At 42.1% G+C, this 27,880-nt stretch overlaps 1 protein-coding gene across 7 annotated transcripts in view; it reads right to left on the bottom strand.

Annotated features, from left to right (window-relative positions):
- Positions 1-23,789, bottom strand: part of C8H1orf185 (chromosome 8 C1orf185 homolog) — a 43,642-nt gene extending 19,853 nt beyond the window's left edge. For 2 of the 7 annotated variants that reach the window (XM_045026094.1, XM_045026095.1), the window contains exons 1-3: positions 23,384-23,786; positions 19,040-20,908; positions 5,161-5,266 (exon numbers count right to left, since the gene is read on the bottom strand). In XM_045026094.1, the coding sequence (XP_044882029.1) occupies positions 5,161-5,266; positions 19,040-20,908; positions 23,384-23,531 (2,123 nt within the window). In that variant the 5' untranslated portion in view covers positions 23,532-23,786. Of the gene's footprint in view, positions 1-5,160; positions 5,267-19,039; positions 20,909-21,125; positions 21,145-23,383 lie in introns of those variants that run through there. The other 5 variants (XM_045026093.1, XM_045026096.1, XM_045026097.1 and 2 more) reach the window with 5 other exon arrangements.
- Positions 23,790-27,880: the final 4,091 nt, after the last annotated feature.

The raw sequence follows: 27,880 nt of genomic DNA, 5'->3' as shown, positions 1-27,880 counted from the left end.
GCACCTACCCCCTCCCTTCCTTGTGCCAGGTACTCTGTGGGATCCCCATTCTCCCATGACAGGGTCCTCCATTGTCGTCCCCCCACCTTTCTCAGGGCTCTGTGTGTACTTCCATTCCCCACTCTGCTCCCTCACCATTCTCATTTAGTTTGTCTGGAAGAGAAGGCTTTCAGGGTGTCAACACCATCAGCATTGGATAATGGAGTGGAGAGTATGCTTATAAAATCTGCAGATGACACCAAACTGGGAAAGGTTGCAAGCACTTTGGAGGACAGGATTAGAATTCAAAATGACCTTGACAAATTGGAGAATTGGTTTGAATTCAACAAGATAAAATTCACTAAAGATAATTGCTAAGTACTTCACTTAGAAAGGAAAAATCAAATGCACAGCTACAAAATGGGGAATAACTGGTTACGTGGTATTACTGTTGAAAAGGATCTGGAGGTTATACTAGATCACAAATTGAATATGAGTCAACAATGTGATGCAGCTGCAAAAAAGGCTAATATCATTCTGGGATGTATTAACAGGAGTGTTGCATGTAAGACAAAGGAGGAAATTATCCCGCTCTACTTGGCACTGGTGCAGCCTCAGCTGGAGGACTGTGTCCAATTTTCGGTGCCACACATTAGGGAAGATGTGTCCAAACTGGAGAGTCCAGAGGAGAGCAACAAAAATAATAAAAAGTTTAGATAACCTAACCCAGTGGTGGGCAACCTGCGGCCCGCAAGCCACATGTGGCCTGTCAGGGTAATCTGCTGGCAGGCCGCTAGACCGTTTGTTTACATTTGCATGGCTGTCTGCTGCTTCCAGTGGCTGCAGTTCGCCATTCCTGGCCAATGGGAGCTGCGGGAAGCAGTGGCCAGGCCCACACCACGGGCCACAGATTGCCCACCACTGGCCTAATCTATAAGGAAAGCTTAAAAAACCCGGGCATGTTTAGTGCTTGAGAAAAGAAGACTGAGGCGGGGAGGCTGATAATAGCCTTCAAATATGCTAAGGGCTTTTACAAAGAGGACGGTGATCAACTGTTCTCCATGCCACTGAAGGTAGGACAAGAAGCAATGAGGTTAATCTGCAGCAAAGATTTAGGTTAGATATTAGTTAGAAATTTTTTCCTATATGGGTAGTTAAGTTCTAGAATAGGCTTCCAAGAGAGGTTGTGAAATCCCCATCACTGGAGGTTTATAAAACAGGCTGGACAAACGCCTGTCAGGGATGGTCTAGGTTTACTTGGTCCTGCCTCAGCAGATGGAACTGGACTTGATGTCTTCTCGAGGTCCCTCTCAGTCCTATAACTTTATGACTTTAAACTGTACTGGGAGGATGGACAGAACTAAGTTGGGGGTATCATTAAAATGAAATGTGTTCATGACTGTCAACTGATTCTTTAAGCTAAAGACAATTACAGAGGTGACCGAAGCTACTAGCTCTACTAACCAAATGCCAGGGGCTGCTGGTATCCTCCTCTCTCTTTTTATCCAGTTTTCACCAAAATCAATAGGATTCTAACCACTGATGCCTAGAAAATTCCCTGAAATTTTGGAATTGATCAGATGCAGCATTGAAAAATTATCATATTACAAACAGGCAGACAAAGAGAAAAGCCATCAAGTTGAGTGTTAGACCTCGATTCGGTCGGCCAACTGTTAAATCTCCCTGCTTTAATGGCTGTGACATTTTAAAAAAGTTTTATTATGGTCAGCACACTGTGTAAAAACTGCATTTTCATTCTTAACAGATATGTATGCATTCAGAATCATACCTGCTACTTTGCTAGCTAAAGGCAATTTATACTTCTGTTACCACTTCAGAGGCAATATAGGTATGGAGGAGTGAGAACAATTATATTTTGACTGACACAATTATATTTTGAATAATTTTGACTGATTAATATTGCTTGTATTATGGTAGGCCAGGGTGGAACCCCACTGTGCTAGGCACTGTACAAACATATATAACAGATGGTCCCTGACCTGAAAAGCTTACAATTTAATGGAACTGTTAGCTAAATTTCAATTGCAAATTGCAATCCCAAACCTGAGCCATTCTTTTTAGGTGACAAATCTGAGGAAATCTCCCAGACTGAAGTGTTATTAGAGGAAGTTTTGGAACAAATGGATAAATTTAACAGTAATAAGTAACCAGGACCAGATGGTATTCACCCAAGAGTTCTGAAGGAACTCAAATGTAAAATTGCAGAACTACTAACTGTGGTATGTAACCTGTCATTTAAATCAGCTTCTGTACCAGATGACTAGAGGATAGCTAATGTGACAACGATTTTTTAAAAAGGCTTCAGAGGCGATCCCAGCAATTACAGGCCAGTAAGCCTAACTTCAGTACCAGGCAAACTGGTTGAAATTATAGTAAAGAACAGAACTATCAGACACAGAACATGATTTGTTGGAGAAGAGTCAACATTGTTTTTCTAAAGAGAAATCATGCCTTACCGACTTACTAGACTTCTTTGAGGGGGTCATCAAGCATGTGGATAAGGATGATCCAGTGGATATAGTGTACTTAGATTTTCAGAAATCCTTTGACAAGGTCCCTCACCAAAGGCTCTTAAGCAAAGTAAGCAGTCAGAGAAAGTCCCTTGTGGCTTTAAAAAGTGAGATGGCAAAATCTGCAGATGATACAAAACTACTGAAGACAATTAAATCCAAAGCAAACTGTGAAGAATTACAAAAGGATTTCACAAAACTGGGTGACTGGGCAACAAAATGGTAGATGAAATTTAATGTTGATAAATGCAAAGTAATGCATATTGGAAAACATAATCCCAACTATCTATATCAAATGATGGGGTCTAAATTAGCTGTTACCGCTCAAGAAAGAGATCTTGGTGTCATTATGGATAGTTCTCTGAGAACATCCACTCAATGTACAGGGTCAGTCAAAAAAATGAACAGAATGTAGGGAATCATTAGGAAAGGGATAGATAATAAAACAGAAAATATCGCCTCTATATAAATCATAGTACGCCCCATCTTGAATATTGCGTGCAGATGTGGTCACCCCATCTCAAAAAAGATATACTGGAATTGGAAAAGGTTCAGAAAAGGGCCACAAAAATTATCCGGGGTATGGAACAGCTTCTATATGAGGAGATATTAATAAGACTGGAATTTTTCACCTTAGAAAAGAGACAACTAAGGAGGGATATGATAGAGGTCTATAAAATCATGACTGGTGTGGAGAAAGTAAATAAGGAAGTGTTATTTACTCTGCATTACACAAGAACTAGGAGTCATCAAATGAAATAAATAAGCAGTAGATTTAAAACAAACAAAAGGAAGTATTTCTTCACACAGCGCACAGTCAACCTCTGGAACTCTTTGCCAGAGGATGTTTGAAGGCCAAGTCTATAGAAGGGTTCAAGAAAGAACTAGATAAACTCATGGCTATTAGCCAGGATGGGCAGGGATGGTGTCCCGATACTAGCCTCTATTTGCCAGAAGCTGGGAATGGGCAACGGTGAATGATTACTTGATGATTACTTGTTCTGTTCTTTCCCTCTGAAGCACCTGGCATTGGCCACTGTCAGATGACAGGATACTGGGCTAGATGGAACTTTGATCTGACCCAATATGGCCGTTCTTATGCACAATATTTTTTATTGATGATGTGTGAAAATCAGAAAGAGCAGTTTGACAGCTAACTTCATGTAGTTAGTTCACTATTTCATATGCATAGTTATTCTGTTAGAGATCTTCCTGTTTGTGGTGGCTATGCCATATAGGTTCAGATTCTAAATACCTTTGAGGATCTGGGCCATAGTATTAAAACAGAGAGAAAAAACAATTTAAGAAATGTGATTTTAAACTCTCACAATTTAGCATCATGATTTCAGCAGCAGGTTTAGGACCTGAAATTAATTTGAATACATTGTTTGAAATTGAGTAGATTTGATGTGTTCCTTTAAAACTAATTTTGATTTGCTTTTGTGGCACAGAAAACAGCACACATTTATTAATGCTACGAAAATTGGTCTTTCACTTAACATGCTAATTCAGAAAGAAATCAGCTGTATGAACCCTTGGAAAGAAACCTGTTTCACCAAGCTACTGGGCTGATTGTCAGGAGAGGTGAATTCAAAAATTCATTCTAAAACTCTGGAGACCAACGCCATTAGAGAAATGCCAATTACATAAGGTTAATTTTCCTCTCCATAGCTAGTTATCTTCTTTAAAAAACAAGATATCTAAATGGTCACAAAACTACACTTCCATCCACCCTACAGACAGAGCAATAAAACATCTTTCTAAACTATGCCTGGCAAAATGTTACCCTTAGTGTAATCTGTTACACAGATCATGGCCCAGTTCCACCCACTTGTTATGACTTCACCTACATTTTGTCACTTTAAAAGTTTTTGCACCAGTATTTTTGTTTATGAAAAAGGATGGCTGGATATTCCAACTCTCCCTAATGGGACTGCCCTGGTATAACTGACTGAAACATGGTAAAGAATTCTATTGATGATCCATGAGAAGAAATAGAATTCAACTCCTTCTTTCTTAGACCTGAAGAAAAACACACATATCAGAAGTAAAAAGTAGCAAAAATAACCCTCAAAACCCCTTTTTCCCCTGCAGATATTCACCATAAACCAAGAGCAGATCTGTTAAGTATCTTTTAAGTATGAATGTTGATTATCAGTTTTCTAAGTATAACCACTACAAATTTACAAACACTTTAATATTTTACAAGCAATGACATTAGAATAAGAAACTGTTGACTAGTAAAAAGGAAAATAAGCTGTTAATATGCTGAATGTAAGCTGGTAAATAAGAACATCTATTTCACCCCTCACAAGCTGTCTCATCTTATGTGAGCTTTAGAAAGTATTCTTAGTTGAAGAATAAACAGAAGGGACAACTGAACTCCTAAGAAAGAGAGATTTCTTTTTATGCAAATATCTTAATTAAAAAAGTGAGCAAAGAAAATCCTCAGTAAGACGTATTGCAAGAACTGTTTGTAGTAGAATATGTTTCAAAAATAAATTATCAAGGCATCACTGCTCTTTAAAATACATTATTACTTTTACCTGCTATTATCTTATCTTATATCAGTCATACTTTTACAAAAAACAAAGTTTAATTTGTTGCAATCCTTTAAAGAAAAAAAGATTAGTGTAATTTTTAACCCTACCTTCTTTTATAAAACAGAAAAAACACTCCTAATCCCAAAGCAAAGAAGGCAATTCCAACAATAGTAGCACCTGCTACTAGAACGGAGACTAAGTGGTTCACAAAATCTACATAAACAAACAAACAAAAATGGTTAATGTCCAAATAACATTTTATGTAATTAACATCTACTGTGTTGAGACAATATGGTTACACTTTATTGTATTGATTTACCACAATGGGATTATCTAAAATTTCAGAGGGCATAGTAAAGCATCTACTCTTATAGAAACTGTGATATATCATCACTAAGGCTATGTTTTCATCATGGGTATTTTTAGTATAAGTCATGGACAGGTCATAGGCAGTAAACTAAAATTCACAGCCCGTGACTTGTCCATGACTTTTACTATATACCCCTAACTAAAACTTGGGCAGGAGGTCATGGGTGCTCGGGGGAGGCAGTGCAGGGGCGCTGCAGGTGCTGGAGGTGGTGGCCTGGGACCAGGCTGTTGCTGGGGGGGGAGATGGGCGGCTCGCAGCCCGGGACCCCCGCTGGTGATAGGAGGGAGAGGGCAAGCAGCGGCACGCAGCCCAGGCCAGGGTTGGCAGGCTCCATACCCAGCTCCGCGTGTCCCTGCAGCTCCTAGGAGGAGTGGCAGCAAGGGGGTCTCTGCATGCTGCTCTCACCACAAGCACCTCTGCAGCTCCCATTGGCAGGAATCACAGCCATTGGGAGCTGAGGGGGTGGAGCCTGCAGGCACGGACAGTGCGTGGAGCCTCCTGGCCCCTCCACGTAGGTGCTGCTGAGACATCCGTTGGGAACTGAGGAGCCCCCCATCCCGATGTAAGCGCTGCCCCGCACCTCAACCCCCTGCCCCAGTTCCCTTCTACAAACCAAACTGCTGCTGCTGCTGCAGAAGTCACTGAGGTCACAGAAAGTCATGGAATCCGTGACTTTCCGTGACCTCCATGCAGCCTTAATAATCACACATCACAATGGAAGTATTTCTCTTTAAAAGTTTATACTAGTATTTTTTACTAAAATTTTCATTTTTTAATTCTCATCACTGCATGGTACAAAAAGTCCCTGTATCATCATATGCTAATTAAAAAAGGCTTTTCCTATATTCACCACTATAACATATATTTATATATCAAACAATAATCAAGAATTCAACATTCATATATTTTAGCGAGTTAATTTTCTAAAGATTATCCTAAAGGAGATTTTAATCTTATGTGATGAACTGCCTGAGAGGACTACCAATATGGAATGGACTACTTACTCCTACTCAGTTCTTTAACAATAGGTAGTTTTCTATGGGTTTGGTCCACATGTGCTCTCTACTTGAAAACTTGCTTATCATCTCACACTAAAAAAGTATGATTATTTTTTACATTACAGGAACTGGGGTTCTTTGAGATGTGTTGTCCATATGGATTCCACTCTTGCCCGATGTGTGTAAGATTTTTTGAGCCAGCAGTATCTTTCAGGATCTTGACTGTACCCTAGATGTTTTTGTACCCCCCTACATGAGGTCAGAAAGAGCTGAGCTGGCCCAACCATCCTTTAGTTCCTTTGCAAATACAGAATCCCAGTGGAGTAGGGCTCCAGAGTATTGCATAAGGCAGGGTGTTTGTGGAATCCATGTGGACAACACATTTCAAAAAAACACAGTTACTGTTAAGTAAGTAACTGTTCTTCCTTCAAGTGAATGTACATGTGGATTCCACTCTTGGTTACTAATAAGCAAGTTTCTTGGAGGTGGGTAATTAGGAGTCCTACTTAAAGAATGACCTCAGGACAGACCTCCCAAACAGACATCCAATCTCAAATAATCTACCAAGGAGTACTGTCTTGAAAAGGTGAATACCAAGGTCCACATAGCTGCCCTACTATCATTACCCATAGGTCTTGAACCTAGGCCTATACTGTTCATGGGAGTAGTTGTGCTCCAGCCCTCCACATGGTAACTTGCTGACAATAGCTTACCTGAGATACATGAATCCCAGCCCCAGTATGAGACTCTGTCCTTGAGGTCTGATAAGTGGAGTCCCAGAGCAGCTGATTGGCCTGCTGTCCCTTCTTAAGCCAGCAGCAGGAACAGGAAACAGTCTGAACAGCTGGGCTCCACCTGGCTTAGGACTGAGCATCTTGTGTTTGCTCTTGCTCCTACAGCTTGATTTCCTGGCATTCTGACCTGGCTTGATTCCTAGCATCTGAGTTGTGGTTCCTGACCTCATTTGTTTTCTGCCTCTGACCCCCTGGTATCCTGACCTGGCCTGACTTTTGGTTCCTGACTCATGATTCTGATCTCCAGTTTGTCTCCTGCTTCTAACTCCCCAGTATCCTGACCTAGCCAACTTGACTCAGATCTTGTGACTGCAGACTCTGGCTCCAACTATGAGGTCTGGCCACCCATGACCTGGATGTGACAAATAATTGGGGATATTCTTCAAACAGGCAACAGAGGCCTCCTGATCTCCAAAGGAATGTGCTCTAATGTGGTTAGGTGGATCTAACTTGGCAAACATCTATCAAGTCCTTATACACATGGGGCATACTTAATCTCTGAGGGTATGTCTTTATTGGGGTCTGGAGCCAGGAAGACCTTTCCATTGCCACCAATGTGGCTACAATATGCAACAAGGTATCAGATGCACCCAGTGAATCCTATAGGGAAGTGTGGGCTATCAACTGCTCAGCCATTCCACGTTCCTGTGGTAGTTTGTCCACAAACTCAGATAGCTTAGCTCAAGTAATCATACTAAGAGAGGAAGGATTGATAACTAGCTACCTGCATCTGGAATCTGGCTGATGAGTAAACTCTGCACCCAGAAAGGTCAAGTTTCTTCAGATCCCTGGGTGGGGCTTTGGGAAGTCCTCGTTGTTTTGACATTTCCTGGATAGCAGCCACTACAAGTAAACCCAGTTCTGGCTGGGAATAACAGTGTTCAAATCTCTTGAAAGGGACCTGCTACCTTCTGTCCACTTGCTTGAATCTGGCCAGTGTTGACACTGGTGTATGCCATAGATCCTTTGGAGGCTCCAACAGCCATTTATTTATTGGCATGGAAAGCCTACCAGGCAAGGAAGAATGAAAGATATCCAGGAAGTTGTGGGGCTTCTCCTGCACCACTTCTAGTGGTATATCCAATATATTTGCCATGTGTTTGAAGAGGTCCTGAAATGTCTTAAAATCATTCACTGAGGCAAGCCAAGAGAGGGTTTACTGTCTCATCAAGGGAGGATGAGATCACACCGGGGACGAGTTGTTCTTCACCTTGTAGTTGTTCCTCAGTATTTACTTTTCTACTGACTTTCCGGGATCTGAAGCTTCACTAGTTGATCTATCTGGGATGCTCTCTGGGGCATGTATGAAGATGGCTGCATACCTCACAATATCCAATAGGGTCAAGGTTGTGGGGATATGGGTACTGAGAAGAGGGACATATAGGGAGACAACAGGAGAGATGCTACCTATGAGTTGTAGGTCTTTTCCATAGAACCTTCCCTAAAGCCCATTCCTGACTTCTATAGTGCTACCCAAGGATGAGAAGGAGGGTGAGTAGGAGATGTCTTCCTGCTGTGTCTAGATGGGGATGAGGAGGAGTACACTTCCTTGAACGGAGGAGTGCCTTGTCTCTAAAGGGCTGAAGTCAGTGCCAGAAATAACCTCCTTGACTTGCCATACCACCAGTTCAGTATTTGGTGGCTTAGACATCATCTCCGTCAGTTTCCCTAGCAGAAGTAACTCCAGTACTGGATGCACAGTTAAATCACTTGGTACCATGTACACTCTGAGTATCAAGACAGCAGGTATCCAAGTGCTAAGTACTGAGGAACACTGTTATGAGATAAGTGGTACAGAAGTTGTGGATAGTAAGGCTTTGGATACTGAGACATCCCGTACTGAGGTCAATGATGAAAGTTTGGTACTGTGAGAAACATCGTCTGCAGATTTAATTGATACTGATGATGTTCTCTTAGCAGTCAGTACCAGAACATCTAAGAAGGCCTGTTCAGGTTTCTGACTCTTAGGAGGATAAGCCTGAGATGCATCAGAAGTCTGGAGACTCTTGTGTCTCGACTTCTCAGGCACCAGAGAAGTTTACATGAGCTATGGCTCATCCCTGAAGTAGTGCTGCATTCTACAACTGTCAGAAGACATTGAAGCCAGAATGGAGGTAAACGATTGGGCTTCTTAATAAGTGTGGTCTGGGACCTCAAGGTAAAATATCAGCTCACCACTGCACTAATGCAGAAGGACTTGACTGGAGGACTGTGGTCCAACTGTTCTTTCTTGTGGTGTCCAACGAGGCTTGCATTGAGCTCCTGAGGAGAAACAACTTCAGGTGGGCTTTCCCTAGTTCTCTAAATTTGCTTAGAAAAGGAGCAACATATGGCAACTTGGATCCCCTCAAAGGCAAAAAAGACACACAGAGTGCTCATTGTTAAACTGCATTGACACTTAATGTGAGTGGAAGGTTTTGAACCCTGGGGATTTAGTTTCTGCCATGTTGCTAGTGCTCCTTTACTGAGGGGCGTGTTCAAGTGTCTAGCTTTAAACTGAAACGTAACTAGCTAAAAATGTAGATAATTTTCTTAATGTGCAATAACTATCTACCTAATTATATGAACTAACTCACTAACAACTAAGGCTATGTCCACACTGAGCAGGTTCCAACGACACAGCTGTGCCACTAGAGCCTTGCTGCTGTAAGGCACTCAGAGCAGCTTTGTCAGCAGGAGAAAGCTCTCCTGCCAATAAAATTAAACCATCCCAATGAGGGGCAGTAGCTTTGTCAGCGGAGAGCATCTCCCGCCAACAAAAAACTGTCCACTCCAGTGCTTGTTGTTGTTAAAACTTTTGTCAGTCAGGGGGTGTTTTTTCACACCCCTGACCAACAAAAGTTTTAATGACAAAAGTGCAGTGTAGACATAGCCTAAGTAGTAAGATTACACAGTAGCACAGTATTCAAAGAAGGCGATGAACACTGTGGGTCAGTGAGAAGGAATTGCGGAATGGTTGGGCCCACTCAGATACTTATGCCCTCATGGAGTGGGGGGTGAATGAGGATTCAGGTTGACTGAAACATTTCATGTATTCATGTCAAATTGTTTCAATTTTAAAAAACCTTACAAAAAATCTAAACAGTTTGTTTCAACATTTTCAAAATGAAATTTCTTGGCTTTTACTCCAATTTTATTTGTAAACAGGTATAAAACTTGAAAATGATACATTTTGTGTTAAACTGTTCCCAAGTGAGTTACTGCAAAGGTATCTGCTCATTCTTATAGTTGATCACAAAAATCTAGTCATACCAAAAGGAACACTGACTCCCCAATATCTTCTATCACCCTGGCAGAGATGGGGCTTTCACTAGCAAGTCTTCTAGTTTTGAAGAATATAGTGTTTCTTTTAACAAAGAGTAATGCATACTACTACTATGTGTTGTGTATTTGGTTGTCATGGTTTTTGTTGCTATGGCAACTGAGTTAGATTATTATGGGTTAGCTCAACCGGTTTCAACCGGCTGAGTGAGCTCTCTGTTTCTGTAAATAAAATGGAGGTTTTGGTTAGCTGTCTGCTCTCTGGCCTCAAGTCATTGCTTCCTACACCGGCTGCCCCAAGGATATAACACTGGCGACGAGGATGGGATCCTGGTGCTGCTCCAGTAACAGAAGGAAGTAGAAGTCAAGGTAAAGAACAAACAAACAAAAAAAGCTGCTTGTTTGCACTGACTGTGAAAGTGAAACTAAAAATCATGGCTACTCTGACCAGGCCCCTGGAGCCTTTTGATGAGAATACAGAGCAGTGGCATGTGTATACTGAGCGTTTTGAGCTTTTTGGTATTGCAAATGACATTACAGAAGCGAAGAAGGTGCCAATATTCTTAACTGTTGTAGGGGCTAAAACCTACTCTCTGCTACGCAGCTTACTGCACCCTGTTAAGCCTGAGACTAAATCTTACAGTGACGTGGAAATCCTGGGGTCTCATTTCTCCCCAAAACCACTGGTAATTGTTGAAAGATATAGGTTCCACAAAAGAGACCAAAAGGAAGATGAAACAGTTGTACAATTTGTAGCCATTTAAAAAAAGCTAGCAGAACACTGTGAATTTAAAGAGATGTTAAATGATGCCCTGCGTGACAGGTTAGTGTGTGGCCTCTGCAGTGAAGCTATACGGAAGCGCCTACTGACAGAGGCTCAGCTTACATTACAGAAGGCTGTTGATATTGCTGTCTCCATGGAACTGGCTACAAGGGAGGCACAATACATCGGTGCATCCCCTAGGGTGCAAAAAGTGTCACAAGAACTGACCCACAAAACGGTGCAGAGTCAAGAATGTTACCGCTGTGGTAAGCTGGGTCACCAGACATCAGAATGCTGGTGTAAGGACCTGGTGTGTCGACACTGTGGCAAAAAGGGACACATTGAGTATGACTGTAAACAAAAGAAAAAGAGGCCTGTGGTCTGGCCGACAAAAAGAGGAACCTTGCATACCCTAGAGCAGACCCAGGATGATCAAGGTGACACCTCCTCACAAGAGGAAGTGCCACTGCATGTTTTGTCTTTGGCAGCGGGCTCACATGAATACTGGGTAACCCCTTTATTGGAGGGCAAACCTATACGCATGGAACTAGACACCGGTGCAGCTGTCTCGCTGGTTCCTGAGACTGTGTATAAGGAAAAGCTACAGCATCTTCCGCTTAAGGCAACAAAAACTGTTCTGAAGACGTATACAGGTGAAGCTGTGCCCATGTTGGGCACTATTGATGTTAAGGTGGAGCTCAATGGACAGGCAGCTAAATTGCCAGTTTGTGGTGAGAGGTGACTACCCAGCCTTAATGGGTAGGTCTTGGCTTGGGAAGATTCAACTGAACTGGGCAGAAGTGCACCGGATGACTAAAGAAGAAACCAGTCTAACCCCTATTCTAAGGAAACATGCTGCTGTTTTTGGAGATGATTTGGGAAGTATGAAGGGAATCACTGTGACATTGAACATTAAACCTGACAGTCCACCAAAATATCTGAAAGCCCGAACTGTGCCATATGCCATCAGGCCAAAAGTTGAAGCAGACCTGGAGCGCCTGGTCACCAATGGAGTCCTAATACCAGTTACCCATAGCTCATGGGCCACTCCTATCGTTCCAATCGTGAAGAAAGATGGCTCTCTCCGGATTTGCTGTGATTTTAAAGTCACTGTCAACCCAGTGTTGTGTGCAGAGCAATACCCGCTTCCCCGCATCGATGACCTCTTCGCAGGCCTGGCTGGGGGACAAAAGTTCAGTAAGATTGATCTGAGTCAAGCATATTTACAGATGCACGTCGATGAAAAGTCCCAAGAGCTGTTGACTATTGTGACTCATAAGGGGCTTTATCGATACTGTCGCCTACCCTTCGGAATAACATCTGCTCCCGCCCTGTTCCAGAGGGCTATGGACCAGATCTTGTGTGGCTTGTCAGGAGTTCAGTGCTATCTGGATGATATCCTGGTCACTGGAAGAAATGAAGAGGATCACTTAAAGAATTTAGAGGCTACCCTACAAAGACTGGAAGAGTATGGCCTACGAGTTCGCAAAGACAAGTGTGAATTCTTCAAGCCCTCTGTTGAATATTTGGGACACATCATTGATTCTGCAGGTCTTCATAAGGCCCCTGCAAAAGTTAAAGCTATTGTGGAGGCTCCCCCACCTCGAAATGTAAGCCAGCTGCGCTCGTTTCTAGGACTCCTGAACTATTATGGAAAGTTCATCTCACAGTTAGCCACACTGCTAAAACCACTTCATGAGCTCCTTGGGCAGAACAAGGCCTGGAAGTGGACTGAAGCCTGTGATGTTGCGTTTAACAAAGCTAAGGATGCATTGCTAAATTCTGAAGTTCTAACGCACTTTGATCCATCCTTACCACTGCAATTGGCCTGCGATGCCTCCCCTTATGGAGTGGGAGCAGTCGTGTCACATATTATGCCTTCAGGAGAAGAGAGACCTATTGCTTTTGCTTCACGCACTCTAAGCAAAGCAGAAACTAACTACGCCCAAATCGAACGTGAGGCATTAGGAATTGTTTTTGGAATTCGGAAGTTTCATCAGTACCTGTTTGGGCGAAAATTTACTCTTCTCACAGACCATCGACCTCTGACATCAATTTTTGGACCCTACACAGGCATTCCCCCATTAGCTGCTAGTCGTATGCAACGTTGGGCATTGTTACTTTCAGCACACACATATGAAATCAAATATCGGAAATCCACTCTGCACGGCAATGCAGATGGCCTCTCAAGGTTGCCTTTGCCGGTCAAACACCAAGATAGTGCCCAAAAGGAAATCTTCTACTTTGAACAGGTAGAGAATACACCCATCACTGCTACTCAGATAAAGAAGGCAACTCGCGTTGACCCAGTATTGTCCCACGTTATGGACCTGGTGATGCATGGAAAATCTCGACAAACCTCTCCGGTCTCATCCGACCTTGTTCCCTACATGTCCAAGCGGACGGAGTTATCGGTCCAATCTGGTTGTTTGTTGTGGGGGAGACGTGTCATTATTCCACCACCACTGAGATCACAGATGTTAGAACAGCTACATTCCGGTCACTGTGGAATAGTGCGCATGAAGGAAATTGCACGAAGCTATTTTTGGTGGCCTGGACTGGACAGCGCTATTGAAGAGAAGGCAAAAGCTTGTATGTCATGTCAGGGTGTGAGGAATGCACCCCAGTGGGCACCCCTACACCCATGGGACTGGCCTGAAAACCCGTGGCAACGTATTCACGTTGACTTTGCTGGCCCCCTTGAAGGAAGCATGTTCTTGGTGGCAATAGATGCCCATTCTAAATGGCCAGAAGTCTCTATAATGCAGTCCACTTCTGCAGAGAGTACTATCCAAAAACTACGAGGACTCTTTAGTCGTTTTGGTCTGCCAGAACAACTTGTGAGCGACAACGGACCGCAGTTCGTTTCTCAGGAGTTTCAAAATTTTATGAAGGCAAATGGGATACACCACATCACGTCAGCACCATATCATCCGTCCACCAACGGATTAGCTGAAAGATTTGTGCAGACAATGAAAAACGCTTTGAAATCAGCAAGGGGACAACACTCCATTCAAAAGCGTCTGGATACCTTCTTACTTTCCTATAGAAACACACCTCATGCTACGACCCAGGCTTCCCCGGCCTTTCTAATGATGGGACGACAGCTGCGCACTTGCTTTGATCTGCTGAAACCTTCTGAACCCAGACAAACTGTGCAACATCAGCAGCAATATCAAGTCATCAGACGGGCACCCAGAGCAAAAGACCGAACCTTTAGCCCGGGACAGCCAGTTTTGGCTCGGAATTATACTTCCAGAGCTAAATGGGTTCCGGCCACAGTCATCACTCAAACAGGACCTGTTTCCTACACAGTCCGGACTGCAGAGAATCTTACCTGGCGGCGACATGTAGATCAGCTGTTGCCAGGTCATGCCAGTCCTCAGGACCCATCTGCAGTTGAGGGGTCTGACTTCACCTCTTCTAGTGAGGGACAGAATCACGAGTCACCTGTTTCTGACTGTTCTCCTCCATTACTGCCGGCGGCTGAGATACCCCTTTGCCGAGCACGAGCTGATACCACCTCCTCACCTGTTCGTGCTGCGGACCCTGAACCCCTAGTGCTTTCGGGTGCAATAACACCAGAAGTTCGCCGTAATCCACCTAGAGACAGAAGGCCTCCTCATCGGCTAGATCTTTAGTTAGGGCGAACCCACGGTTATGGGGCAAAATAATCCCCAGGGTTTAGCCGGGAATGGAGGCAGTCTACCCTCCTTCTCTAGTCTAGTGTGTGTTTTATTTAGGGGATGTTCTTATTAGGGGGGGAGGAATATGTTGTGTATTTGGTTGTCATGGTTTTTGTTGCTATGGCAACTGAGTTAGATTATTATGGGTTAGCTCAACCGGTTTCAACCGGCTGAGTGAGCTCTCTGTTTCTGTAAATAAAATGGAGGTTTTGGTTAGCTGTCTGCTCTCTGGCCTCAAGTGATTGCTTCCTACACCGGCTGCCCCAAGGATATAACACTATGGTCTTTGTGAAGCCCTCAGTGCAAATGCAAAGCCAAAATGAACCACAACAAACTGAAAATAGTCTGGACCAACAGTCAACCACAAAAACCTCTAATGTTGCTTTATGAGAGGGGACACCAATATGTGTTTTTAAGTCTATAGAGGCAAAGTCTCTCAGCTTCATTGTGATAATGACAAACCAACTGTCTCCATCTGAGTAACCTGCATATATTTCCACTCATGGAAAATTAAATAAAATTTACTAAGAGACCCAGGTGTCTACGCTATATAAATATATATAATAATTAATGCTGAAGCAAAGGGAAATTAAAACTTTTATTCTGGCACCCACTTTTAAAAAGATTTCCTTGCTAAAGAATAGGCTGAACTTCAAGTTGTTGAATTACATATATCCTGAGTAAGAATCTCTCTGATAGGCATGCTAAATTGCCAAGATTAACAGAACATATACTTCTGCAGAGAGTAACTTACTATTTAAGTATGAACATGCTATTCACTCCACACAAAATACATTAAAGATCTACCTTTCCCACAAAAATAAAAATGTAATTAGCAAAAAATAAGTATAAATATACTCTACAATAAAAAGTAGAAGCTCTTCTTAGATACAGGTTCATCTATACTTGCAAGAATGCCTCTCCCTTAAACATGCTGTTTAATGATAGCAAAAATAAGATTAAGAGATGATTTGATGAAAGTGTATAAGTACCTACACAGAGAACAAAATTTTGATAATGGCTCTTCAATCTACCTGACAAAGATATAAGAAGCTCTAGAGGGAAGGGATAGCTCTGTGGTTTGAGCATTAGCCTATTAAACCCAGGGTTGTGAGTTCAATCATTGAGGGGGCCATTTAGGGATCTAGGGCAAAGATCAGTACTTGGTCCTGCTAGAGAAGGCAGGGGGCTGGACTCAATGACCTTTCAAGGTCCCTTCCAGTTCTAGGAGATTGGTATATTTCCATTTTATTTTTTTTTATTTTATTATATCCAATGGCTGAAAGTTGTAGTTAGACAAATTCATGCTAGAAGTAATGTAAATTTTTTTACCAGGGAACGTAATTAGCCATTGGAATAATTTATCAAGGATTGTTGTGGATTCTCCATCACTGACAATTCCTGTTCAAACAGGAACTAATTCAGGGAAATTCTACGACCTATGTTATACAAGAGATCCATCTAAATGATCATAGTGGTTATAGAATCATAGAAGATTAGGGTTGGAAGGGACCTCAGAAGGTCATCTAGTCCAACTCCCTGTCCAATTCCCGTTATCTAGCTTTATAATCTATCAATTCAAGTGCAGATAAAAAAAGTGCTCTTGGCCATGCTGTTACCTCAGCACCTAGAAGCACCAGGAGACCCAAGAGGGTCCCAAAGTTGAGTAACAAAAGGTGGGCAAATTACCTTAACCGAGGGAGTCAATTTCTACCACTATTTCCCAATAATTTTCCTCAAATCTAAAAGCAACACCGTCCTATTTGGATTGATGCTAAACCACTTTGTTCTTACCTAAACTCCATTCTAGGTTGACTGATAGGAAGGTCAATCAAACTGAAATCTCTTCCCACTACAACTAATCCTGCAAGCTACTGAGCACGTTCTAATAGTTATTGTACATCCACCACTCCATTTGACTTTGGCACATCATAAGATTGGGCCCTTTATTAGTGTCTTCCCATTCAGCTGATGATACTTTCCACAGAAAACTAAATAAGAAGAGACAATTTCTTGGTACTCACAGTAAAATGATTCTTTAAATATATATACACATTTTACTAAATATTTTTGTTTTGTTTTTTGTTGTTTAACACAATTTATAAGACTATTAGTTAATCAAAGGAACTCTCTGCCACAAAATATCAACGCCAAAAGCTTAGTTGGAGTTTTTTTAAAGTAGACATGTATATGGATAATGACATCACACATATTTATATTATAGAAGATAAAAAAAGAAAAGGGATATAAACTATCCCTGATCAGATTTAGGGAGAGTCTTTCCTCATGAACAGGTTGTTTCAAAATTGTCTATTAAAATCTCCTTGCATCTTTCTCTGAAGCATTTGGTACTGTCCACTGTCAGAGACAGAATACAGGACTAGATAATCCAAGAAGACCATATTCCTGTTTTCCTAAACTTGAATGAAACTATCTATCTTTTAAATATGACCCAGACACTATGAACACAGAAGACCAATGCTCCAAACCCTCAATTAGCTTCCTTTTAGTTATCACATGTAATTCATGGTGCTAATGATTAACTGCAATGAACTAAACAGAATGGAATTCAACTCCCCTGGGACAGCTTCCTGTCCTCATCTGCACAACTCAAATCCTCCTGTTGCTTGATCCCAGGGTTGAACTCCAGGTGACATGAGAAACAATTTTATGGAATTTCCATTCAGTCTATCACAGCCCATGTTAAATAGCCTTTAGAATGCAGAACATTGTGTACTTGTTCAACTTAGCTTTTTAACTGAAAAAAATTTATTGCTCATAGTTGGACATTGGTGGGGGAAGAGAGATATTTGGTTCTGTGGTCATAGCATTCAGCCTTTGATATCATTTTTTATTTTGCATTTACATGAAGATATCTAACAAGTGAATTAAAAATAGATTATAAAAATTACTAAGTATCACAGGGGTAGCCATGTTAGTCTGGATCTGTAAAAGCAGCAATGAGTCCTGTGGCACCTTATAGACTAACAGACGTTTTGGAGCATGAGCTTTCGTGGGTGAATACCCACCTCGTGGTGGCACCTTATAGACTAACAGACGTTTTGGAGCATGAGCTTTCGTGGGTGAATACCCACTTCGTCGGATGCATGTACGAAGTGGGTATTCACCCACGAAAGCTCATGCTCCAAAACGTCTGTTAGTCTATAAGGTGCCACAGGACTCTTTGCTGCTTTTACAAAAATTACTAAATATCTGTAATGAGGATTAGTGGCAATGTTTCAGCAGCCTCATTGTAATTTTAAAACTTTATTTTAAAATGTACTTTATATATAATAGGTGAAAATTTTTACCAGTAACAGGTCTCACAGAAGGCTCTAACGAACACCTATGCCCTTTAGGTGTACTGGATCTTATGTGGGCTCTGTCACTAGGGTAACTTTCATCCCATGAAAATGTTTCTGCTTAGTTGAGAAAAATTGGCTCAGATTTCTTTTAGACACAACAATTGTATGATGTCTGTACATGAATTTTTTTCTTGCAATACATCCTTTTGTAGATGTATACATTTACCATTCAAGGTAATTCATTGCCACCTTGCCATTTGTCGTCAATATCACAATCACAAGTCTATAGGTTCAGTGGCAATTTTAGAGCAATTACACAGAAGATGCTGTGTGTGGAGCCTCAGGATTATCACACAGCAGATTGTGTCTACCTGAAACACAATTCCTTCCAGACCTTTTCTGAGGATACAGAGGATTTGTAATATGCTCCATCCATTAGGCTGGTATAGGAAAGGGGTGAGCTTCAGACTATGAATATGCCTCCTCCATGCTTCTTTTTTAGCATCTTGCTCCTGGTGGAATGAAGTGGGAAGCAGGAGCAAGCAGTCTCTGTGCTCCCCAGAGCCCAGAGATTGGTCCTATGGGAGGCCCTTGCACTGTTACACAAGAGGACACCCCTTTTGCACATTCCTTCATATCTGTGCAAGGGTTACTCACCATTCTCCTTTTATTGTACCATCCTATGAAGAGGGTTAAGAAAATTCCTTTGTAAACAAAATAGATCTTCTTTGAAAAGTACCATACATTTAGAAGTTAAGAGGTTAATTTACAATTTATGGCTATAGCATGAAAAAAACAGGTCAGCTTACCTACAGATATCTTTACACTTTCACCCTGTGTTGATTGTTTCCTTCTTTCACCATCAGATACACTTTGAGAAGAGTGTTTATAAGGATATATTGAAGATACTGGTAAATAATCTCTTTTATTAATTTTTTTATATTTACTATTCACAGTTCGTTTGTTTGATACAGCAGCTCTTCTAGCTTTAACATTTAAATCCTTTCGAGCAAAGCTTAAATATTTCTGTTTTACCTTCCATGAAGTTGACGTGCTATGTGTCACCATTTTTCCCACGTGTCTTGAAGACTTTGCTTGTCCTATTTCTGGTGTAAATAATGCCTGTTTAACACTTACAGCATATTTTGTGGTTGGAAAGACAGAATTTAACTTTATAGGTTCTACGTGGTCATTTCTGGATGAATATTCCAACCCTTCCACTCTAAACACAGTACTTTCTTTTTTAGGTATATGTACTTCAACCGGATTCCCTCTCCATTTCTGTTTTCTAGAAGCTTTAGTTTTAAAAGTATCTTGTTTTCTTTCATGAGTTCTAGAAGAACCAGTTTTATATATTGACCACTTTTCCTGCACATTTTCTTTGCCTCTTTGCAGGATCATTGCTTGTGTAGAAGATCTCTGATTTTCATCAACAGATTTTGGAGTTGTTTTAGTTCTTTGCTCTTTACCTTGAAGTATTACTTTGATTCCTACTTCAGGCAAGCTATTAAACGATACATCTATGCTCCCGTTATTTTTGTCTGATTTACCTGTTGTGTACATTCCGTCTATGTCTTTCATATTTGGTTGACCCTTTTGTAATCCTGCTGATCTTTGTTTCATTGAGTTTAAAATGTTTTGGTTTTTACTGTAAGGCCTAGTAGACATTCTTTCTGATTTTCTTTTCCAACTGCTTATTCCATTTGGTATATTGTTTACAGATCCAGTTATTTCCTGAAACTCTTTAGGTATATGTCCATATTTCTGAAGTTCAGTATGTTGACTTTTCTTTTCTGCACTTTTTAACACTTTTCTTGCATCAGTTAATATTTTATGCTGATCTCTGCTGATTGCACCTATTCTTTCCCAGTCCCATGTTTTAGAACTCTTTTCAGCTAATTCCTTTTGTTTGACAAATGCTAAAATTCTTTTATTGGTACACTTATTTTTTTCCTTTGTCATTGTTTTAGTTTGATTTTGACTACTTTCATTGACCATCTGATTTTTTACTAAATTTAATACCAAAATGCTTTGTAAGTCTTTCGGATTTTTTCTGCAACATTTTCCTTTAACAGTTGATAGAAAATTTGCTGTCAAAAATGTATTAATCAATGATGGCTTAGTTCCAAAGCATTTGTTAAATATACCAGAATTGCAACACAACTTTCTTTGTAGTTGCTTTATTTTATTATTTGCAGTTTTCTTTTCAACAATTTTAAATTCATTCTGTAGATGTGAATTAATTTTATGTTGACTTATTATCTTAGTATTTTCAGTTTTCCCAAGCTTTAGGATCTTTCTTGCTTTTTCTGTTAGCTCTGCATTTGTTTCAGTTGAAGTTATTTTTCCACTTCCTGTCCACTTTTTGGAAACTTGTGTTTTTATGCCTTCATTGGTAATTAGTTGTGGCTTGTTTTGATTCATGAAAATGTTTAAAATGTTATTTCTCAGCAGCTTCCATTGGTGCTTGTATTTGTCAGTTTTTCTTCTAGTTGCTTCTGATTTTGTTTTAGAAATTTTGGAATTTCTTCCAACTGTAGAAGTGTTCTGCCAAACACCATGAGAAATTAGAAGATATTTTTTCAATGTTGATTGTTCTGGGTCCACAAGTTGTGATATTTTATTTGAAGAATTGTTTACTGTTACCATTGATAGTAGCTGACACTCTTTTATATAACCTGCAACACCAGCAATAAAATAATTCTAATTTTTTTACAAAATAGTTACTAATATATAATTATAAAAAAGCTTAACTGTTCCAGTAAAAATTGATTTTGACTTGAATTAATTTTGAAGGTTTGAAAATCACATTTCATACAGGCAGTGTACAATTTTTTTTAGCACTTTATAGCAATATATTAAATGATAAAAGGTTGTGTGCCTCACAGAACTTACTGTGCAAAGCTCACTGAAGTCAATAGGAGTCTTTCAATTGCCTTCATGGGCTTGTTTCAGGCCACACATGTACACCTGTATCTCCTAAAATGTGCATTGAACCTCTTTCCTTGCACAGTGACGTACATGCTGAATAAGATATGGGTCCACAGAAGCCCAGTTGTGTTATAATGTGCACCTTCCTCAAAACTGAACGTTCTAGTGCAGCGGTCCCCAACCTTTTCCGGGTGGCGGGCACCAGACAACGAGCCACTGAGGACCGTGGCCAGCAGACAAGCATCCGCCGAAATGCCGCTGAGAAGTGGCAACATCAAGAGGCATCGCCGCCAAAATGCCACCAAAAATCAGCGGCATTTCAGTGGCGACGCCTCTTGGTGACGCCGCTTTTCGGCGGCAACACCTCTTGATGACGCTACTTTTTGGCAGCATTTCGGCGGATGCTTCTCTGCTGGCCAGTACGCGGGCGCACACAGATGCCCCGACAGGCGCCATGGCGCCCACAGGCACCGCATTGGGGACCACTGTTCTAGTGGTATCTAGCCTATTATTGACAGGTTGACTTTACTTTTTTCTTTAAAAAGAAAACATAGGAAATTATATTAAAATAACTAAAGTAAGTAAATATTAAAGTTTTCTGGATAAGCACTCAAATGTCACGAAACGCCCACGTAAATGTTGCAGAAACAAAATTAATTCTAGCACCTTTTACATATGCAACACATATGCAGCCAAACTTTTTTAAATGGCCATGAATTCTGAGGTGCAGTTTGAGACCTGATCTTTCAAAACTACTAAGCACTCACAAATACAACTGAAGTGAATGGGAGCTGTGGGTGCTTCTGAAAATCAGGCCTAAAACATCTCAGATTGGGCTCCCAAAAGTAGTGGCTGTTTTTTATAAGTTTGGCTTTAGAGTCTTTGCAATGCCCTTAATTTCAGTTTTTTCCTTAACTCTGCCCAACAGACCCATATTCTTCACAGGCTTCCTGTTTCTAATCTACTTGAAAACATTTTTATTATTTGTTTGTGTATTTGGCTATTTGCTCCAGATTTTCCCCTAGCCCTCACAGTTTACATTTTTCATGAGCATCTAAACTGAGATTCCTAGACTCCTCCACTACCCTATATCACTGATTCCATGGATTCCTCCCTTGCTTTCACCAAAGGTCTAGAAGTCAGTCACTGCTGAAGTGATTAGTCTCCACTGGACACTAGTTGCTTGAGAAGGGAATGGTTTGTACCAAAGAGCTGCTCCTCGATCCTGCTGGGGGGGAACAGACGGAATTGCTAATAGCCATAGGGCTACAGCGGTTCTCAAACTGTTGGTCGGGACTCCAAAGTGCGTTATATTCCCATTTTAATGTGGTTGCCAGGGCCAGCATTAAACTTCCTGGGGCCCATGGCTGAAACCGAAACCTGAGCCCTACCACTCTAGGTTGAAGCCAAAGTCCAAGGGCTTCAACGTGGGACAGCAGGGCTCTGGCTAGACCACCCCTGCCCCAGGTCATGTAGTAATTTTTGTTGTAAGAAGGGGGTTGCAGTGCAATGAAGTTTGAGAACCGTGGGCTAGTATGTTTCTGATCAGTGGAACATCCACCCTGCTCTGACTGATAGAAGGGAGATGTTTTATGTCTCTTCTCCCTCTCCAAAGCTTCCTAGCTGCTGCAAGGGGAAGGGTCTTCCTTCACTCCTCTAGCCTGTTTTTTGGCTCCTATTCCACCATGGTTATTGCTCCTTGTAGCTTTTCCCAAGCAGCACTATGAAAGTAACATGATCCTTGGCACTTTCACTGCTGCTGACCACAGCCTCCTTAATTTCATTGTGCTTCAATTTGCAAAGCGGTGAGTTTGGACACTGACGGGGGTCCTCCTTGTGAGCACTGCCTCTACTTGTGAATATTGACAGAAGGCTCCATGTCCCCAGGGGTACCCATTCATAAAGTATAAAGGGAGGGAGGGGCTCATCATCAAGGGACATGGCACCCTCTCTGATCTCACCACACAGCCCTTGCACTTACAGGGGGCCCCATTCATAGATATGGCCCTGGGTCCTCAGGCTCTCCCTCAGCATGGACACTGGACCTTTATCACTTCTCTAAGGACCCATCGTCCTCCCGACTGTAAATGGGCCTCGGGTCACACAGGGGGCTTCTGGCCCCCTCCTCGATCAGCTTCAGGCACCGGGGAGCATCACAGACCGGTAGCCGACCGACCCCCGTGCAGGTGCCTGCTATTTGGAGCCTCCATCCCTGTTCTCACCTGGCCACAGCTCCCACAGGGCGAGGAGTCGGCCCAGCGGCGGCGGCGGCCGGCCGAGCGCCGGGAGCCTCGCAACTAGCACCAGGACCAGTACTAGAGACATGAAACCTCCGGCCCTCAGCATGGCGCCCGCCTCCGCGCCCGCCATGGACTGCGGGTGGAAGGGGCGGTGTCGGGCCCCCTGGGGAGGAGCAATTCGGGCTCTAACTGCCGCCAAGGAAGGAACGAGAATGAGCGAACGCCATAAACCTAGTGGCCGGCGCCAGCTGGTTGGACCTGGCCTTTGACGGAGAGAGCGCCTGGAGCTCGCGCACCGGGGGTTGGGGGGGAGCAGCGCCTGAGCCTCGAGACTGCTGGGGGTAGGGGTAACGGCTCAGTCTCGCGCCTCCGGGGGTGGGGGCAGCGCCTCAGCCTCGTCCCTCTAGGGGTAAGGTAACGGCTCAGCCTCGCGCCTCTGAACAGGCGCGCGCTTGGCATTGCTTGTCCGGGAGATGCGCGGGGAAAAGGCCAGCAGCGCCACTCGGCTCAGGTGAGGGCACTAGGGTTAAGGGCATTGTATTCCCGCCTTCGCGCACTGATGCCCGCCTGACGCTCTTTGCCCGGGAGGGGAAAGCTGCCTGTCCCTCAGTGTGTGACGCTTGATGCCCTCGTAACCCATGGCAGGGTGAAGGGGGAGTTTGCACCTCTCCTCCTGTTATCAAGAGACACCCCCCAACAAAGCAGCCCCATTTAGAGGGTGATTGGGAATCTAGGTTGTGATACACCACATAGGTCTGTTGCCGCACAGTCCCTCACATTACCCCATCAGTCAGCCAGCAGCACCACCACATCCCCCTTGCACCCCTACACAGACACAGACACATCCACATCCCAGCTTTACATCACACCACCACCACATATCAGGATCTATATCCCATTCCCTGCCTACTTTACATCCCGTAACAGCCTCTTTATGTAGTTTTGTAATTCCCACAATAACTCCGGCAAAAGGCACTTCTCAGCAAGGTCATTAAAACAACAGATTTGTAATTTGTAGACAGTTTGTAGAGATGAGCTAAAGTTAGGAAGATTTTCAGAAAACATGATAAAATATTTTAATACCCTTTTATTGTAAAATTCTTCCCCAGTCTCTATCCCCTTCCTTCAAACTTGTATGACAATAACATTAAAAAGGTGATGTGGGATCTGAAATTTCAGGGGATTCCTTTTTGGTTGAGTTAGAGAAGTGATTGAAAATCTGGTTTTTAATGACAAGCTAGCTTCAGCCTTTGTTATGGAGTGCTACCACCACTCCATATCAGCAAACATTATTGAGAATTTTAGTAAAGTAGCAGCAGAAACACCTTTGGGCTGAATAAGGCTAGTTGCTAATGCTTACAAAGCATTTTTTGTTTAATTTTTTTTTTGTGTTAATGAAGGACACTGTGATTGTTAGCAGATAGTATATGGTATATTTTAATGGTGTTTAATGTCTGTGCACTTAATGCCTTTGCTCCAGAGATTTACCTAGCTGCTTATATGCAAGTTGCCTTGACTCTGTGCTTCTTCCCCTTCCTGCCCTCAGAGTCCCAGTTGTCCTTTAGATAGTTGTTTTTGACCCAAAGCCATTTTCACTTCATTGTAGAAAAACTAAGGTCTGTAATTGGATCTGCACAGATAGCCTTTTTGTGTCTGCTTGGGTAAATATGTCAGTGTACAGCGGAAAAAGCAATCCAAATCCCTACTGATCTATTCAGCATTAATTTGCACCAGCATGGATCCTGGGCCCCTCCCTCGCACAAAACGTAATTCCCGTGATTTATAGACAAGTGCCAAAGAAAAAAAGGGAACCCTATTCTGAAGTCAGCAGTCTTGTCCCTCACCCTTGGGCCAGTTCCACTACTTTTTCTCATCTACACTAGTAGAATAAGAAAGGAGTCTTTTACCCTTAGTTCTTGCAATATAATTTAGATTAAAAGTAGTTTAAAGTCCACAAACTGTTGCCAAAATAAAGGGAGTCATTAAAAATATCATTTTTTTTCTTACATTCCATCCCTGTCTCCTGCCCGAGCTGCCTCTCTTCATTATAATTTCCTGCAAACTGCCTCTGTTATCTCTGTTGCCTCCTGAACATCTCCCCCCATTCATTTAACATAATGGGGGTAGTGATTTTTTTTCACAGGTGAGTTTTCAGCTGTCCATCATTAGGAGCATCCAACCAGAATGTGACTTTTAGACTATTGGTGTTCAGTGCTGTACAAGAAGAGGTACCAGACAGGGAGTCTGCACCCTTTGAGTGTGTCTGAGGGATCAGACTTAGAGACAATGTCTGGACATGGCTTAGATCCAGCAGGCTAAAAAGCAGATGGGATCCAAAGATTAGGTCCAATACAGCAGCCTGGTGACTGTCCACAAGGGGGAGCTCAACCTGAGCTGTGACACCCTTCCTCTTTATTTAACATTTAGTGTACCCGAGAGGTTGTGCAAGGTCACTTCTGGCACAATTGAGAATAGAATACAGGTTCTATTATAGTAGATCAGTGGTCCCCAACCTTTCTCATCTGGCAAGGACCGTGGCAGTGGTTGAGCATCCGCCGAAATGCTGCCAAATTTCGGCAGCATTTTGGCGGATGCTCGACCGCTGGCCAAGACGCGGGCGCATTTAGATGGCGCCCGCGGGCACCACGTTGGGGACCCCTGTAGTAGATTCAAGTCTCGTCCACTTAGGCACGCTGGCTTTCTACATGAGTGTTGCAGATATGTAATTGGCTATGTTATGTGTAGCTTAATACTCTCCCCACAGTCAGGAACAGAACACTGAATTCCTAGTTCTCAACCTTCCGCTGCTGTCTAGCAAAGGGTTGTATAGCCACTTGTGAAGTGTGTATCATGGCCCCCTCTTCTGGCTTGTTCACATAGAAGATAACAACCTATTACTGCTAGACCAGTTACTCCTTTAGCTCAAGTGGTAGGGGTCACTGCTATAGATGTAAAGGTCCAGGGTCAGTATGGTTCCACATGATGGAATCTATTAGTTCAGTTTGCTTTTTTTATAAATCTACGGTGTTATATATAAAAAAAACTACATTAAAAGAACAGTAGGATTTTTAATTCAAACACTCAAAAGTTAGGAAATGCCAGAATTAAGGTTATTTATCCATTATGACAGTTAGCTATTACATGATCACATACTATTTGTTCTGTAGGACGTTGGCCCCATTCAGTGCACAGAACAGACAGTGAATGAAGTAAAGGGTTGTAAAAAGAGAAAGGATCTTCTCCTGTGTGAAGGCACTGATCTAGAACTGGTTGAAAAAATTTCAACTGAATTATTTCTGTTGAAAAATGCAGTTTCGTTGAAACTGAAACATTTCATGGGAAATTGAGCAAAATTTTCAATGGGGAAAAAGTCACAATGATTGGTCTTAACTTGTTTCATTTTGAAAATGTCAACATGTTTAGATTAGTCTTTATTTTATTTAATGTTTCAACTTTTATATTAAATTGTCATTTTATATACTAAAATTAATATATTGTTTTGACATTATAAAAATTAAACATTTTGATGTTTCAGAATCAAAATTTTTCTGAATTTCCTTCCTGTAAGAAATTTCAAAAATTAAACTTTTTGGAACAAAAACAAATTTTAAAATGTCAGTTGCCTGTGGAAAGGAAATTCCTTTTTCTGACCAGTTTCATGTAGAACCTCAGATATCAGGATTCTGTTTCTGGCTGTGCTACAGATTTCCTATGTAATGTTCAGCAGGATTATCCATGCTTGTGTTTAAGGTGGCCAAATTAAGATTGCAAGGACAAATTTAATTCTTCATTTTCCAACTGTTGAGTGCTTGGATTGGTGCCTTTTATGTTCTTTTAGTGTAGATTTAGTATGTAATATAATTCACTATTATGGTTCCTAGCGTGTTAAGAATAATATTATTCTGCTCTCATAGTTTTGTGTGGCTCAGTCTGGATAGTACCCTAACTGATACATTTATATCCACAAAGTAGGATTTATCTTTAGTACTATGGGCCTGAGTCTGCAACCCTTGCTCAATGTGAATACTTGTATGAAGGTCTATATGCATAGCGGTTGCAGGATTAGGCCCTAAGCACTGTTAGATAATCAATCAAGCAGCAGCACAACTAATTTTGGGAGAAACCTGCTTGACCACTCTTCTGTAATCTCCTGGGTTTGGAACCTAGGCCTAGGAGTTTCCCAACAGCTGCTGCATCCTGGCCTCCACCCAATATCTGGTGGAACCTGGTGGGCTGAGAAGATACTAGGACTATACCCAGCCAAAGACCCACCCAGGCATCTGTGATCGGAGGATTGCTTAGCTCCACTGATTGGTCCAGTTATGCTATTTAATCCTGAAGTGGTGCAGGAAGTTTGTCTGGACAACAAGGTGGTTTCATGTTGTGGCTATATTGGGCCCTGCTCGTGCCTGCCTCTTGCACCCAACTATGTTCCTGATTCCTGCTGTGCTCCTGCCTCACCCCTGCCTTCGCTTCTTT

Source organism: Mauremys mutica, chromosome 8 (genome assembly GCF_020497125.1).
Source record: "Mauremys mutica isolate MM-2020 ecotype Southern chromosome 8, ASM2049712v1, whole genome shotgun sequence".
Lineage (NCBI taxonomy): Eukaryota > Metazoa > Chordata > Testudines > Geoemydidae > Mauremys > Mauremys mutica.
The sequence above is the reverse complement of the archived record's forward strand: the minus strand, read 5'-3'. Positions and strand labels throughout refer to the sequence as shown.